The sequence below is a fragment of the Passer montanus genome, unplaced genomic scaffold, assembly GCF_014805655.1.
Source record: "Passer montanus isolate IOZ18808 unplaced genomic scaffold, ASM1480565v1 scaffold11, whole genome shotgun sequence".
In the NCBI taxonomy this organism is placed as follows: domain Eukaryota; kingdom Metazoa; phylum Chordata; class Aves; order Passeriformes; family Passeridae; genus Passer; species Passer montanus.
The window spans coordinates 15375673-15393433 of NW_024357613.1; the positions used below are offsets into that span (position 1 = coordinate 15375673).

Consider the following 17761-nt stretch of genomic DNA (forward strand, 5'->3'; position numbering starts at 1 on the left):
TACCTGAAAGAACATGGCACTGAAACATGTATGTGGTGGAAATCCTGGTTCCACTGAAAGACAAAAGGGAAGATTTCTTTGATTTCTCTGACTTCAGAAATGCCAAGATTTCACCCAAGGACAAGGATGGTTGTGCCACATCACCCCAGGTGTTCACAGGAAATGAAGATAATTCCTCAAACTTCAGAAGAAAATCAAACAACCCCCACACCTTGTCTGGCAAGCTCCTCACTGCATGTGCTATCAGGGCACCTGCAGGCAACTCTGCAGTAGGGAGCAGGTTGTCTTGTGCTTGAAAGGTGAACAAAGAAACAAGTGCTGGAGTTCAGCAATGACTCACATCTGGCAGTGCATTTTCTTGGCCCTTCTGAGTGGCACTGCCTTGCTCTGTTCCACAAAAGCATTTTAAATTATGTGGGAGATATTTTATATGGAAAAACAAAGCGTGCTGTATGGGACTCAAAGGGATGTTGTTATTATTTCATCCCTTGTCAAATTACTCTTTAGATCAAGGTTGTATTAATGCTCATAATTAATTTGGCCTTACATAATGCATGTAATCCAAGTATCTCACAACACTTCTTGAGCATTCTTTAATTAAGCTAGTCACAATCTCTCAGTGAAGTACTTAAGGAATCTGACTCGTTTCATCCAGTGCTAAGAAGCACTCACCTCTGGGGTCAAGTAAGGCACAGCAGCATGTTCAATAATGCATAGCAGCATTGTGCCACACTTTGGGAGGGAAGTGAGAAGTAGAATCCCTAATTGGAACTACAGGGGGCTTAAGGAAGGAAAATGCATTTATCTGTAATTTCAGATTTAAAGGTGCTAACTTGTTTTTCCTCTGAAGATTGTCAAAGGCCCAATTTTAGTTCACAATTCTGAGAGGAATGCTTTACCATATCATTATTTTATGACCTATTATACTTTGAAATTCTGTATCTACACATAGGATTTACTTGCCCAAAGTAAATAGCCAGTGTGATTCTTTGATCAAAGCTGTAAGCAATTGCCAATATTTAACATTTCTCCCTAAAAGGCTTATTTCAAGTAGTTTTATTATCCCCACAGTACAGAAGAAATCTGAAGCATTGGGAAAATAAATGATCTTCCTCTACATACTGAGATAGTCAGTGATTAAAAGGTCATCAAATCTTGTTTTCCAAGCCTATATTAGTTTGCTAAGCTCTCACTTGTTGTACTTTCTGCCTGTTAACTCATCCCTAGCATTCAGTCTGTATGACACTATTTTTGATACCCTTAATTAAAATACAGCTTGAACACTGCGTCTATATTAGTCTGCCTAACAGGAGAGCTTTCACATATCCATTCTCATTTGCGCCTCAACAAAAACAAGCTTTAAACCCCCCAAAAGCTCCCCAAGTATCTTTTGGACAACTGCTCCTTAAAGCTGGAGCACCCCTTTTTGTGCCACTGGGACTTCATCCTCATGGAGAAATGCACCAGGCACAAGTCACGCAGGCTCTTTGGGGCTCCACAGGCTGAGGCAGATGGGAGACAAGCTTCAAAGGTCACTGGGGGACAAATGACTTCACCTGCAATTCCCCCATGAGCAGGATTGTCACTGGTAACAGCTCTGAACTTTTCACAGGTTCTTGCAGCCAGATCGGGCTGTAGTGATCTCCTGTGACCTCTTCTATAGCATGCAAAACAACAGATTATCACAAATGAATTTTTTACACAGGATAAAAACCTGTAATTAATTTAGATCTCGAGAGAAAAAGGATCTGCTCTGTCTATAGGTGAAGTATTGTAATGGAAAATTACACCATTGAATAGCAGACTTTACTGTCTCAATTAAAAGAAAACATGTACCATGTTTCTTGCTGAGACAGGAGGAGCCTGAAAAACCTATACTTTTACCGGGGCCCAGAAAAGCCAAAATGGCCAGAAGACTCACATTTTTCCATCCTGTTTATAGTGTAGCAGGAAAATTACATATATATATATACTTTTCATATCTTGATTTTCAAGTGCATATCTTTTTTTTAGTTCTCTCTAGCATAATGTGTATTTTTATGATGAAAATGGAGAAAAAACTATAAGGAACATGTTAAGGATTTCTGGTTGTTATTGAATTGTGAGCAAGCAAAGCCACTACTGTAGCACATGAACGAGACACATATTAAAATACATAGAAAATGATGTAAAAACATCTATAAACCCAGTATTTTTCTATGCAGTAATTATATAATCTACAGTGATTTATATTATCCTCCATTTTATGAAAAATGTGAGAACAGATGTACATTATTATTATCAAGGGAGCAGACAGCCAACATGACCATTCCCAAGAGGAAAACACATTTGTGAGATGACACTTTAAGTAGAACTCATATAAGGATTAAAATTCCACTTTCTGAATGATTTAATTACTTGCCAAGTCTTGATGCTTCCAGATCTCTTATGTAGTTCTCTTATGAAAGAAACATTTCAGGAAAAAAGAAAATCCATCAAAGTTAATTTTTCCAGTTTTCTGATTGTAGAATTATCGCAATAATGAAATAATGTTATTCCTGAAAGTAAAAAAAACCAAAAAACAGTTTCACGTTTCACCAGAACATCTGTCAAAGTTTTAATAGTTTTGTGGTGTTCTTTAAGCAACTTTACTCACTTTGAATAATAAGAGAAATTAGGCTTTTCATTTCAGGAAAATTATTTAAAAAGGAATTTATGTTCTCTTTCTGATTACACAAAAAGTCCACATCTCCTTCACAGTAGATAATAAATTCCAGATGACTGTATGAATCACATTCACTGAGGTGTGCATCATTAACAGCTGTAGCTACATGGTCATGATAGCCGCACTTAGTTGTTGGAATGATCCATGCAATGCCCTTTCTCCTCAAGAGAGAAAAAGAAATAGTCTCCAGAGTCAGATACTAATTGCTGAAAAATACTGAGTTCACCACATTGCAGGCCAAGGAAACATATGGGAGTGGTGAAGTTAACTTCAAGGAATTAAGAGAGAAGTTAAGATTGAGATCTTCATAGGGATGAGGAATGTGGGCTCCTAGATGATATACCTCACTCCAAGAGAGGTACCTAATTACATATCTTCTATAAGTCAGGAAAAATTACTTCAAATTGGAGATTCCTTGGTATTATTTGCTGACACTAAAGGGAGTGAAAGATAACTAACTCACTCCTTGATAGCTAACTAAATTTTAGATAACTAAAATTTAGATAACTAAATTTTGGTGATATGTTTCTATTCTAAGTGCCTACAATTATCACCAAATACTAGATTTAAACTATTTATGACAACCATTCCTAAAATCAGCCAGAAGCTGGGGGAAGTGCCAGGGTTTACATGCCTAAGGATGATGCTACAGCAGTGACATTAGCAGTGCTAAGTCTGCAACAGGGTGTCATAAACTCTTATTTTTTGTTTAATTTTCCAAACAATATTGCTTTTAAGTGAATAAGTGAATGTGTTGTTTGAATATCAATATTAACTGTACTTGTTGCTGTAGATAAAGTGGGTGAAATGTCAACCAAAGCACAGTAGATAGAAAAACCCACATTGCTATAACCAAAACACAATAACCAGATGTCCTGGCTTGGCACAGATTTGTAAATACTTTGCTATATGCAGAGCATAAGAGACCTTTGATCTTATTTGCAAAAATTTATACGAAGAAGCTGAAGTATTATTTAGAGCCAGATTTAAGTTTTAAATGTGTGTGTGATAATGTTAAACTCTAGCTAAAGCCATCAGTTGTTGTTAGAAATGTTAAACAAAAGTATTGCTGCGTGTCATTGCTCTGTTAGGATTTAGAGGCACTTAGAGGGAAAAGTGTAGGCAGCCAGCTGCACTGATAAAAAGCAACTGAAATCTGCTCTTAAGGGTATTGGCACATCACAGCTGGCAGAACAGCAGAAATACCTAAATTAAAAGTTAATTTGGATATCTCCACGTTTTGCGGCAGTCTGGCATGTTCTACGTTACCTTTGGTGAGCCTGCACAGATGTTACCAAGGGGAAAGCAAGCCAGTTCTCATAAGTTTACAGCATATGTTTTGCTTCACTGCTCAGATCTGCTTGGCTTTACTAGCCAAACTCAAAATGCATAAAATGGCAGTGATTTTTCTCTAGTTGTAACCATTTATTCTATGGCAATATTGGATCACTGATAACAAAGGAAAAAAACAGGCAGTGGGGAAAAGTAAACAACAGAAAAGCAGTGGGGATTCTCCTAGAAAAATATTCAAGGCAGTTACTTGCTCTGAAACAATAAAGGGTATCTCAAGTGCTAAACAGTTCAATATTCTACCCTGATCATACTTAACCTGCTATACAGATTAAGACCATTATAAATAAATTCAGTCTCCACCCCCATACAGAGTTAATCAAATATAGAATCAAGACAGACGGAACCTCAAGCGCAGAAGGAAACATCTCATTTCTCAGTCATACTCAGTCATCCAGGAGAACAGATGGCCCTTAATAGCATGCCCTGAAACGTCTAATTACATGAGAAACTTTGTATAGTTTTTCTGGACTTTTAATTGGTCCCCCAACTGTGTGTGGAGACAGCCAAATGTTTTAATAGATAAAATAATAAATATCAAGATAGACTGTGTTACAGCATGTACAAGACCTGGCTGATTTGCTCTTAAGGTGAATGTAAAAAATATGGCAATGTATGGAGGGATTCAGCCCTGCAAATCCAGACTGTCATGCAAGCAAGCTCTACTAATGTCTTTGGGAGTCCTCCTCATAACATGTTGGGTGCCTTGACATCTCACAATATAGAAACAACAAGGTGTGTATGATAATAGATTTAGGGTCACTAAGAATTTAGCCTACATAAATGACATGAACAGAGCAATGGTCAGTAACTATAGCAACCAATAAAACCCTAACAGGAGAGGGGAATGGATATTACACATCAGCATGACAAGCTGAAATGTAATACTATAACAACAAGGTTCACAATATATTGGAAAGATATAATCTACTGAAAAAATATTTTAAAAAAAATTCAACTAAAAGAATTAGTGCTTATTTGATGATGGAAATGTAATTAAGTATCTAAACAGTAGTAAAACCAAAGCATAATCAAGTTCACAAGTGTTAATGAACAAAAGACACAGAAACTAAGCCTTCGGTGAAGCACAAAAAATCAGCAGCAGCAAATGCATTTTTAGTGCATACTGAACTCAGAACCTTATCTAAGATATAGGAGCTATACCTCTATTTCCCAAAACCTTGTATTATGTTTCCCTCTAATAATAAAGGCCATAGGAAAGGATAGGAGTTCTGCTTAGTTGGTCAATCATATAATTTAATCCAGGTTGTGATTGTGCTGTTTAACTGCAACAAATTTTGTGCTGCAACTAGAAAAGCTGTTCCACCAAAATGTTGTTCCTCTGAGGCTTAGAAACCTTCTTTTCAGGGTAAATTTATAAATAGCCAGTTTATATCCATTTGTTCTTGTGCCAGCAGTGGCTATTAGTTCAAAAGGCTTTTCTCTGGTGTATTAACATGCAATATTATGGGCATGCAACATTTTGTTAGGCTGTGAAAGCCAAGTTCCTTTTGGAAGATGGATCCACAGCATGGTTTGTGTTGGAAAGCAGCTTTAAAGGTCATCTAGTCCAAACCCCCCCTGCCATGCGCAGAGACGTCTTTCACAACATCAGGTTGATTTAAGCCACATCCAACTTGTCCTTGAACACTTCCATGGATGGTGCATTCACAATTTCTCTGGGTAACTTGTGCCAGTACCTCCCCACCCTCACAGTAAAGAACATCTTCCCTAACATCTAACCTAAATCTCTCCTCTTCTAGTTTAATCTCATTCCCTCTTGTCCTATTGCTACTGACTCTGGTAAAAAGTATCTCCTTTCTTATAACACACCCATCTATATATTGAAAGGCTGGAATGAGCTTTTCCTAGAGCTTTCTTTTTTCCAAGCTGAACAACCCCAACTCTTTCAGCCTGTCTTCATAGAAGAGATACTCTAAGCCTCTGATCATGTGAAAACTTTCTTCCCTCTAAGCATCTTAGATGCCTTTCTCTGCTTTTAAACATGCTTAATTATCTTGTGTGAGCAGCTGTAATGACACTATACTCCAGGTAAACTCTTGCTAGAATACTGTTTATTACATTTCTGTTCATGAGAAGATGTTTTCATATGGCTGCATCACATCAGGCTATCACAGGATCTCTACTAGATATCTTTTTTTTTTTTCTGTATTGTTCCAAAAGGCAACTTGCTTTGATGCAGAAACTGTAGATACTACTCCTTAATTCTTGGCCTTGTGTTTTAAGCCAGAATGTTGTCCCATTTCTGTTAAATCATCAACTCAGCTCATCAGGGTTCAAAAACCTCTATCCCATCTATGGTTGGCATTCCATCGTCTTTTGTTCCTCTACATATGGTGATGTTGTAATAACTGAGATTTATCACTATTATTTATCATTATTATTTACACATATCCTCCAGCATACACCTGGAAAATTATAATCACAGTGGTAAGAATTTACTGGAAATACAGAGATGTCTATTCACCTGCCTGTGCAGTATTTCAGAGATTGCTTCAGTGAAATCTCTTTTGCAATGCAATACAACTGACCAAAATCCTTTCTGCTTTCATCCATATAATCTTTATTTCACTGTTGGTTAACACCACAATGATTCTCAGTCCCATGCTTTAATCTTGTCTTTCCTGTAGAGTACAAACCTATTGTATTAATGACTGCATTTTCATTATACTTCTGGTTGTTGTACAGGAAAGAATCAGTTGATTTAAAATGATCCAGGCTGATCAGCAGTATTTTAGGCATATTTCCAAGAATGCAGGAGGATACAAAAAATGAAAGACAGTGGGCAATCATGACCATGAGGTCTGAAAGCGAATCCTGTTCTGCACAGGTCCCAAGGGTTGCAGATGTGAAATAACTATGTAGAAGATCTAAAAGAAACTGCTTTCCCTTTTGGTTTGTATAGTTAGTCAATATGACGCACCTTATTAGCTGTCTTTGCTGTCTCCTCTTCTCTGTTCACAGGTAAATCTGGTTAAATCAGATGTATTTTTACAGTGGCCCATAAAGATGCTTTTTTTCCTCTGAAAGAATGAAAAAATCTTATGGAGCAAGAAATTTTACGGTGCTAGGCCTATTACCAGCCAACAGTAACCCCAAGAGCTCCCTCTCTGGGTAGAACATCAGATGTTCTCTGGACCATCTGTGGCGGTTTGTGCCAGAGGTTCCTAAAGCTCAGTTCCCAAATACATCTCTCTATAAAGTCTCCTCCTTGCCCTTCCATGCAAATCCTAGTTGCTACCTGCATATTGCAAAAAAAGCTGCATTTCAGGCTGTCCCTTCTCATGCCCATTTCAGGGTGACTTCTACCGTGCAGGGGTTAAGTTGCAGTTGCTGAGGTTGTCAGGTGAGATGGTCAGACCCCACTGCCCTGTCCTCCCTGGGGATTTTGTCCAGCTGCAGTTCTGTAAGGCATACCCAGGTGCTCAGTAGACAAGATGGTTCTATACCATGAAACATACCAGTCCCACCCATATACACATATTTTCCTTTGTACTCCTGAGAATTGCCCCTTCTCACAGCTGGATATTAGAAGTACTGCCAAAATCTTTATTTGCTGCTATCAGGTCTGAGAGTTCAAGAACTGATATTATAGCTCCTGAAGCACTGAGATTTATGTCCAGCAGTTAGCATTTTTGTGTCCCCAGAACTTTCACTGGCATACAGACAACCTACTCATGGTGCAGAGGCTTCTGTAGCATTTACTCCTTTGTGTAATGATTTCCAGATGCTGGAAAAGTTTCCTTGTATTTCAAAAATTCTACAAAAAAGTACAAGAAAGATAACCTCATTTAAAAGTGTAAAGAGCTAAAAAAGTAACTTCCCTACTCTTTAAACATCTTGACAACTGCATTGCTAGAGGCAGAGCTGTACTGGAAGTCTTCCAGGGTGGAGAAATAGGATAAGAAAAGGATAAGAGAAATGGCATTAAAGAACTACAAAACCCCATATTACCCACAGGATGCTGGCTCTGAAAAATGTCCAAAGAAAAGTTTGCTGAATTAATGACACAGGGGGAGGTATAGGAAAGTCAAGCTTAGGGGAAAGAAAACCAGGATCTACAATTCCAGGAACTTCAAAATACTTAGTTATATTGCCCAGGTTGTCCTGTTCTTATGCTGAAAGAAGAGTCAGACTACGGGAATTTGAATAAGAAAATTTTGAAGCAGTCAGAAATAGCCAAGAGAAAGCAAATTATAGATAAGAAATGAAGAAAGTTATTTGGAAACACTATTTTGCATGATAATGGACCGGTTAAATAACTTTCTGGATGTAATCACCTAACTCAAACAGGGAAGTGAAACACAAAATCCAGTAATTTAATACAGACCTAACCAAGATGACTACTGATAAGTCTTCAGCACACAGGACTCCAAGTCCATAAAAAAAAGAAGAGAAAGCACATCCTAGGAAGATCTGCATGTGTGATCACTGTTTAACCAATCAAGCAGATGAATAAATCAAGTGGAGATTAAGTACATTAAAATTCTTACCATTAGACCAGGCAAAGAACATAAAAACAACGAAACCAAACTTGTTTGCAAGAGAAAAGGTCTATTTCTTTCAAACAAGAAATATGAAGCGAATCTTCACATAAAACTGTGAAAACAGTTCTAAACTAGAAAGACATAGTATAGCTCTGCAATTTTATTCTGCATTTAAATTAGATGTATCCAGCAGTTAGGGGTTGCAATCAAAATAGAATAAGGGGTTTGGGTAGTGTGACAGTTTGCTATTTTCTATCTAGTTATATATTTGCTTCACTGTTTTTTAGTTTTCATTCTGTATGTCACCAATTTTTGCCTTCTTCAAAATAAAAAAATAGGTAGATGGAAGAGGAAGAATTGTTTACTGGGAGCTTATTACAGGGTGGCTGTTAAACTGATAAGGGTTTTGGAAACCATCAAACAACTAATCTAGATCAACGCACAAGGTCACATAGTCAAATTAAGCTTTGTTTCATGTGGATTTCAGTGGTTACCTCTGGGGTTTCAAATTAGACTACCAGACAAGTAATCCAGTTACTTCAAGCCTGTCACATTGCAGATAGATACTATTTAAATTGAAATGCCTGTCCACTTAAAGGCACTTTATGCATTAGAATAGTTTCCACACTGGCACATTCTGAAAAATACTATTTCTTCTCCATAGAAATATTGAAAATTTTTCAGTCTGAGACCTTGGTAACAGAGGTTCCAAGAAAATAGTTTTATATTCAATAAATTGGAGTCTATCATGACTTGGTATTGTGAAAGCAAAAGATAACATCGAAAATCTAAAGTCAAATTGTCAATGCATTGAAACAAAGTATTATAGACAAATTTTTAAAAATTATTTGTCTTTCCTCAGATTTAAGCACAGTTATTGCAGGCAACATAGTATACAAAAAATTTTATACACTAATGATAATTCCATTATATAGTGATTATAGGTTATAGACACTTAGAACAGAAAATGCTAAAAATACTATGACTACTTGACATAATATCAGTGTAAAAATGCATTATTTAATTGTTTTCAGAATGGTACTCATGGAACAGTTATTAAATCCTCTGCTAATAATTCATAATAGGTTTAGGGTGGATATATATAGATATGTCTGCCTGTGTACACACACAAAGTTATAACACAGTTATGATTCTCTGTGTGTGCATGAGGAAATCAGATGTTCTCATTTACCTTTCCTGAATGTTTTTCATTTTAAAATGGATAGTAGAAATATTCCCATGTACCTTAGGTTAGGAACTTGTTAATATCCCAGACGTCTCTCCCTTAAGTATTTGACACTGCATAAAACTGGAGAAACATGAATTAAAAATCATCTCAACTGCCTGGCCAAAATAAGTTTGACCTTCAGCTCACTTTGAATCAATTCAGACTACATAATCAGGATCTCAACCTACAAATAAATAAACAAGTAACAAAATGTGATGACTCACAATTATCTGTGGCTTTCCCACAGTACCAAGGAACCTTTCTGGATGACCCTGCCCAGTTCTCAAGAATTCATATTTGTGGTACTTGTGGAGTAAGTGGAAACAACCACACAAACCTAGTGGGGAAGAGAGGAAATGCTGTGAAGGAGGAGATAAGGTAGGAGAACTCCAGCAGAGAAGCAGGGGGTCAGAGTACAAAACCAGCACAGCTTTTACAGAAATTGAAGTAGATCTCTGGTTTGAGAAGGCTACTGAAACTAATAGTGTAGATTTTGAAATGCATGGACTTCATAAGTTACCTAATAACATCCCCATGTTTGTAACAAAATACTTTACAAATTCAGTAATGACACATAGACTTTATTGGGAGTTTTTCAAAACTAAACCCCAATGAAATTACAAACTCAAACCCGAAAGCAGATGTTGAAATATTTCAGCTTACCACTGGATGATTAAATAATTACTATGGGGCTGCATTACACAACACCAAGACAGTTAAGTTTCACTTACTATTACAGTTGAGTTAAAGTGAGTGGGGCACAAAGACCAGCTCTTCAGGAGTCAATGCAGCAGCTCAAAATCCAGAGTAAATTAGAGGAAGATGAAACTAAAGGCTTCACTTAAACTCACAGTGAACCCAGTACAAGAAAATGTCAAGAAGTGTTGTTTAGCTTAGAATGACAATACAAAAAGAATGGGAAGCTGTGTAAAAAAAGTGTCAATGTTTCTTCTGCCTAACAGCACAAATTTTGAAACCCTGGCATTTTCATAGGATGTAACTATGAATTTGCAGTCAATTATGATAAATTCAAATGCTGCACATTGTTAAGCAAAGGATGTGTGTGCAGTGGAGTGGGATGCATGTCTCTAAGATCCTTGCCTTATGGTGGGGATCAAAAGACCAAAAAACTCTTTCAACTCAAAGCCAGAATTTATTAAAATATAAACTAAAATATGCAGCCTTTTAAAGAAAGAATACTAAGAATAAATCAGACCGAACAGAACAGACATAAAATTGTGTATAAGCAAATCTGTTCCATCTATCATATACTCACAATTCTTGCTTCTCTGCTTGGCTGCTGTGATCCCAGTATGGTTTGAGTTACAGCCAACTCATTCCCATCCCTAAAGCGTTTCTGTCTGCCACAGCAGGGCTTGGGCTATGGGTGACCCAGGTCTCTCTACTCATCCCTTTCTACTCACTACTACCTCTGTGGGCTACAGTTCCTCCCTTTTTGCCATGTCTCTGTCACACAGAGACACTTTTTTCCTTGCCCTGGAGCTGGTGACCATCTCCCAAGCCTCTGGAGTGACAGACAACCTGAGTCCACCACTCAGCTGAAAGGCACATCACATTACAGGCTATCTGACAACAAGCTGTCCAGATTGTGTCCCAGACTGTTTGTATTTGGTTTCAGAATTTGGTATTTGGACCACAGGACTGTACTGCATGGCAAGATGACAGCTTTTGATTTAATGAGTAGAAAAGTATGATTTTTTTTACTATTAGAGAGAAATTTTGTTTCCTCTTTGTGTCTCCATTGCCAATATTAATTAGTTTTTTGTGCGTACAAGTGGTTTTTTCCTCTAAGAAGCTGTTCAGATAAAGTCTTTTTGAAATCTGAAGACTTTATTTAAGCTGTGTTTAATATTTAACAGCTTTTACATGAGTGCAATACATTTTGACTTTTTGGTGGGTACTACTTTTATAGCAAAAAATTAAGGGAAAATTTTAAGAGCTTTCCACTCCAAAGGGGAGGCAGTTTCAATTTTATCCAAAATAGCACAAAGAAAATTGCCTGAACCAAGAAAAATAATGTAGATGTATCTGATGTTCATACTGGCAGCTTGGAGGTGATGAGAGAATTGATGAGTAGCAATTTTCTGTTCATGGAAAGAGGCACTCAACTAAAATCTCAGAGACAGAGAGGTCTCCCTGCAGTAAAGACTTGCAACATCCAGGAAGATATCTTGGATACATCTAGGTTCAGTTCAGGCTACTTAGCTACAAATAGTCAATTACAATAAAAGCTGCATTTTTTTCCTGAAGAAAGTGGTTACATATGTTAAAAATATTTTCTTTCTATTGTAGATTAACTGAGGAATTATTTTTAACTCTTACTCAGAGCACAGACTAGAGCCAGTATTATTGTGTATAGACATCCTTAGTGAGACATTCTACACGCAGTATTTTTAAATTAAAAAAAAAAAAAGTTGCTGTGACATTATTCACATAAATAAATTTAAATACCTGAGTCAAAAATAGAGTCTCAAAATGGGAAATATTTGAACAGTCACCAAAATTATTTGCAAAATCTAATGTTCATTCACACAGATTTCCATTATAAAGGAAAATTATGGTATTTCTGTATGGGAACAAGATCACTTACTTTTGCCATCTGATGATGAGATTTGCATATCTGAGATCAGGAATATGATAGATGGAGAACTCAGTCTCATTAATATTTTGCTCAGTGAAACCTTTTGTGTTTTCTGAGAATATCTCTGGAATTTCGCAGAGGATGCAGCATTAGTTGAATAAGGTACCAGAATTACCTTTAAATAGATTATGAAAAAAGACAGAGTATGAAAATGACAATGAATTGTAACAATTTGGTTATTTCACTGTTTTGTGGAGTCATTAAAAAAGAAAATGTTGCGTACCAAGTCTAAGTAATTAAAAGGTATAAAAAATGGACATATGGTGATAAAATCCCATAATAAATATAAACAGGAGACCCAGGAAACAAATACTGAAAAAAAAAATGAATAAGAGCTATCTGTACAGCCATCTGGTTAAAAGAATTAGTCATATTTAGAATAAATCCAGTATCTATGATCAGCTTGAGCAAACAGCTAACCTGTGCTCCAGGCAAGCATGTTGTGATTGAGTAAAATGGCACATGGAGATAGATTAGAGAAGCTTCCACTTTTGTTGCACCTAAATCTGTCAAGAATTTCATTATGACAATAGAATTAATAATTAAGTATCAGATATAGCTTAGTAAAAGTCATATTCTCTACTAGATTTTTCTTCTAGTGTCATTCCACTGTGCAAATCTGGTTTTCTCTGTTAGAATGAAAAATTAAAGTTGATTTAAATTGTCTTTCTATATACACAAAGAAAATCTACACATGGTAATGGAAAGGATTTCAATAATAAAAGAGGGAAATGAAGCCACACATTTCAAAAATGTCTTTATAATCAGTTAAAACCTCAAAATCCTTAAATTGCTGGAGAAATTTTATTCTCTCTTTGATTCCATTTTAATAAAGTCAGAAGGTTCTCTATAGGCTTTCTAGCATTACCTTATCATCTCAGCCTTTATGTGACACCCTCATGTTTCTGTGGGTGGTGTCAAAGACAAAATACAGTCACATTCCTAGCTGCTTCTGCGCCTGGATTTGCCATCTGCACCTGACATGCGCCTGAGCTTTTGCAGTGTGCTGCCACAGAAAATTCTGTGGGCTGTTCTGAATAGCAATGTCAACCAGAGGTGCAAACTGAGATCCTGTGGTCAGACACATTGCTGCATTTTCAGAATGACTGTCCCATGAGGGTGGAATGAATGGCCATTATGCTTCTGGTTTTAAGACCAAGCTCAGGTATTTGTGCAGCACTGCACAATGTAGATTTTTTTACTTTCCACAGCCAGTGAGAAGTGATTCCCAAAGGCAATGCACATTATCTGTCTTCATGCTTATCTCAAGATGGGTTGAATCATCCTCTCAAAGACTGTGCTTCGCTCTGGGTCCTCTAGGACTTTACCAAAGCTTAGGAAAGCTTGTCCCATTTGAAAGAAAAGGAAACGATGTGCAGAAAAATTATTCATTGCTTAGAATGAGAAGGAGTAGAGCTCTTTGTATTAAGATGTTCTGGCAATTCAAAATGTGGAAAATTTTTAATTGCACAAGAACACAGAAGGGGTCTGTAGAGATTAGCATACTGGGGTGACACATTTTGACCAGTTAAAACAAAGAATATGGGCATTTTTTTCCCATTATAAAAATGGCCTAATTTTATAGAGACAAACTCCAGGCAAAGTGTGATCTAATGTTTTAATTTCCTACTTGGCAATTTGACTTTTGTTTAGTCTGACAATCCATTCTGCCAGTCTTTAAGACTGTTCAAACTGATGGTTTATAGTCGTTAATGAAACTTTTTCTAAATCAACACTAAAGCAGAGAAAGTCAGGCATTTTATACTTGCCATTATGATTTAACATCTTTTTCAGTAAGTGAAGAAAAATAAAAGGCCCATGTAACAACTGAGGGGTCCCAAAGAAAATCTTTGCTAAATGTTAAAAGTGTTTTTCTTACAAGATTGCTGGAACTGAAAGAATTAGTAGTACTGAGTTCTCCCTTATGGCTGTCTTGCTCTAAAAGATCATCACAACACCATGTGGCATCCCTTTTAATGACTGCACAAATGACTCGCAGAGGGGAAACTTATCCTCTGAATGCAGTAAGTTTCCAGAATGCCTATATTTTATGCTGCTTTCTAATGAGAAATAAATCAAAAGCATTAAATTTTCAAAAGCATTTATTCTTATTCAAATACAATGTTAGTGCCTCATAAATACTTCTATTAAAATAATTCCACCTGATCTAGTGGATGACATCTCTGCCCATGGTGGGGGGTTGGAACTACATGATTTTTAAGGTTCCTTCCAACTGAAGTCTTTCTATGATCTATGAATTTGTACTTTGTGAATTGGATATGGAGATAATGTATGTCCTTTGAAGCTTCATGACCACATGGCTCAGTAAGGGCAGATATGCTAGAAGGGAGATCATGTCCTCTTATGTATTTAACAGTCTTTCAAAAAGCCAGGAAAATATTTATAAGAGAATGAAAATTACTGACATTATTTATTAAGACCTTGAAATTGCCTTTCATAATATTCCTCACATTCATCATGAAATTCAGAAGGATCAAGGTGAGAGGCAATTTGTTGATATGGACTGAAAACTGTCTAAAAAAGGTGACTGCTGAGATACAACTAATATATTCATAAGGTTTGTATGGTTCTCTATGTGTAGTAGTTCTGGGTAGGGTGATAAACAGCAAGATAGCAAAATTATATAGGTCAAGAAAACCCAGGCCAAACTAGGACTAATATGGGGAAATAGGCAGTGTAGTGAGGTGGCAATAAGAAATTCAATGCAACAATAACTCTGGATGCAGTCATAAATTGCTAATCATAGCTCTCTAAGGATCACTGCATAACAGAGATGAGAATCAGAAAGTAAATAGTAGGCTACAAAAGGCTGGTATGAAGAAAAAACAGATTGCAAGCCCATTATAAATCGAGCTATGTCTGCTGTGCTAGGAATACTGTCCCTAGGTTAACCTATCTCAAATATAGCTATTCAAAGGGTACAGATGGGTGTAATAAGAAAGATTAGAAAGAGACTGAGAATTCTCCACTAAGTTGAGAACTGGAACTCTATGCTTTATAGAGACTTCCTAACCTACATTATCTTATCCAAGTGAAGACTGGTGACGAGGAAGATAAAAGGAATTTAATCTTACAAATAACTGTGTTTCTCTTTTTCATGCTTCTCACACAGATTGTGGAGGAGAAATATGTTTTGTAAACAAATAAAACAGTGTGACAATCTATAAATATTAAATACAGTCTCGTAAGGAAACCAGAATTTTTTGATAAAGAAGGTGCATTTTGCCTTCTGGTGTACACTTAATCATTGTCCCTAAAGTAGTAAGCACCATGCAGAGAAGCATTAAGTATGAAATACAAGTCCCTATTAGGAGATTTGGGAGATTCCCTCAAGGTGAAGAGGGTGAAGGAACCAAACTTGGACCATGCAGACCAATGATGGCAGGGAACTGACAGATAATCATGAAAGGTTGCACTCCACTTTTTTACACAGAGCTGATCTTTTATATTTGAGCTAGATCTTGCATCCCCCATGAGCTTTCCAATACTGGCATACACACTATTTCCTGCCCCTGGGTCGTGTTTCTGCCAGCATTCCATACAGAGTGACTAGGTGACAAACTCTCCAAGAAACTCACAGGCCTGATTTCCTTTTTAACCTCTCTCCGTAAAACCTGCTTATGTCTTCCAAGCCACTTCATATTACTCTCACACTTGCCCATTAAAAGAAACCCCTCAATGTTTATTTCACTCGACTCATTCTTGTTTGTTCTTTCCCCAGTTAGCATAAAGGTCAGGACAAGGTGAATTCTTTCTGCACAGATGGTCACACTCCTCACATCGGGGGAATAAATCATATACAAGAGATCTTGGGGAAGGCATGAGGGGTTAGGATCCTTACTCTGGATGCCATGAACTAGAAAGGCATACCACTTGCTGAAAGGTGCTTTTCTTGCTCTAGTATGGTATCTTGACTCTGTAATTTAGGAGGAGCAAAACCAAGCTTCAGTTCCTATTTTCTGGCATCATATAATTCTTCAATGGAAAATGAAGCTTCTCCTGAAAACAAACTCAGCTGCATTTGAGTAGAACTTTAGGATAATTCTAAACTAATACTGCTTAATCTTGTTAATTTTGCACTCATTTTATAGTGCAAGAAAACAAAAATTAAAAACATTCCTTTCCCTAGACCAAATTTTCAAGACTTCCCTCTCTACATGTTCCCTCTTTCTACTTCAATTCTCAAATATTTAAAATAGCCTCCCCTTTTCCAGAAGAGCAGTTCTCCTCCCCAGTCTGAATCCTCAGATTTAAATTACAGAATTAACTGCGAGGAAGATGGTATAAATGACATGGAAAATATAGTAAGTACATTAATGCTAGGACTGGCTACAAAACATCTTTATACTACATCCCTTCTGTGCTTCATTTTCCACTGCTCATTCTGCTGTTAACCTTTGTCCTATGCTGCTCAGAAAGTGCCCATATTATCTGAGTAGGGCTCCAAGCATTAATAATTTAGTTACTGGTCTGAGCTGGCACAAAATGTGGCAGAACTGATGGCAGAAATAAGACCAAAATAGATTTGATGGATTTAATGGAGTGCTTGTGGACAAAAGTTGGCTTAACACATAAAAGATGGATTTTACTAGCTTGACAGCGAAATGAAAGACTGTATATACAGAAGATGGAGTTAACAGAGACTGATAATGTGAAGTGTAAATAGATAAAACCACAGCTACATGGGGAAGAGCCTGGGGAGGTCCAGGACTGTGTAACACTTTGGGCAGTGCTGCTGGACGTGCTCTGCTTAGCCACAGTGAATAAACAGGCAAGTGTGCCCATAAGCAACCCTTTGCTGCAAACCATAAAAACAGACTGTTTTATTCCCACTGGAGCATGGGACAGAACAGAATTGAGCTATCCATCCCCTGTCCTTTGACTCAACTGCCCCACATGTGTGGTGCAGGCATTTGTCTCTCTGTGAGCAAGAGCTGCAAGGGACATGGGGACAAGGGTGAGCCACGGACTTCGAAAGCTCCCAGATGGAATCAGTGATCAGACATCATATGGCCCCTCACAAATATGGGGAAAGTTCCTGATCTGTCATATTTTGCTTTTTTTCCTCTTTGTGTGGTTCTTTCTTTGTTTGTTTTTTGTTGGTTTTTGTTTGTTTGTTTGTTTTTGGGGGTTTTTTTGAGAGGGAGGAAAAGTCCTGGCTTAATTTCTGAGGGAGGTTCTACTTAGTTTTGTGGGAACTCCTAAATACAGGGTTACCCTGCATAAGTACAGCTTGATGCCCAGGTTGCAGATTCATCCAAAAAACCCCAAAATTTTAATTTTTGTAG

At 37.1% G+C, this 17761-nt stretch overlaps 1 protein-coding gene across 2 annotated transcripts in view; it reads right to left on the minus strand.

Moving 5' to 3' along the window:
- Window positions 1–17761, minus strand: part of MEI4 (meiotic double-stranded break formation protein 4) — a 129783-nt gene that overhangs the window by 93680 nt on the left and 18342 nt on the right. Inside the window, exons 1-4 of one of the 2 annotated variants that reach the window (XM_039728094.1) lie at window positions 9808–9900; window positions 6999–7098; window positions 2398–2537; window positions 4–53 (exon numbers count right to left, since the gene is read on the minus strand). In XM_039728094.1, the coding sequence (XP_039584028.1) occupies window positions 4–28 (25 nt within the window). In that variant the 5' untranslated portion in view covers window positions 29–53; window positions 2398–2537; window positions 6999–7098; window positions 9808–9900. Of the gene's footprint in view, window positions 1–3; window positions 54–2397; window positions 2538–6998; window positions 7099–9807; window positions 9901–17761 lie in introns of those variants that run through there. The other variant, XM_039728104.1, reaches the window with a different exon arrangement.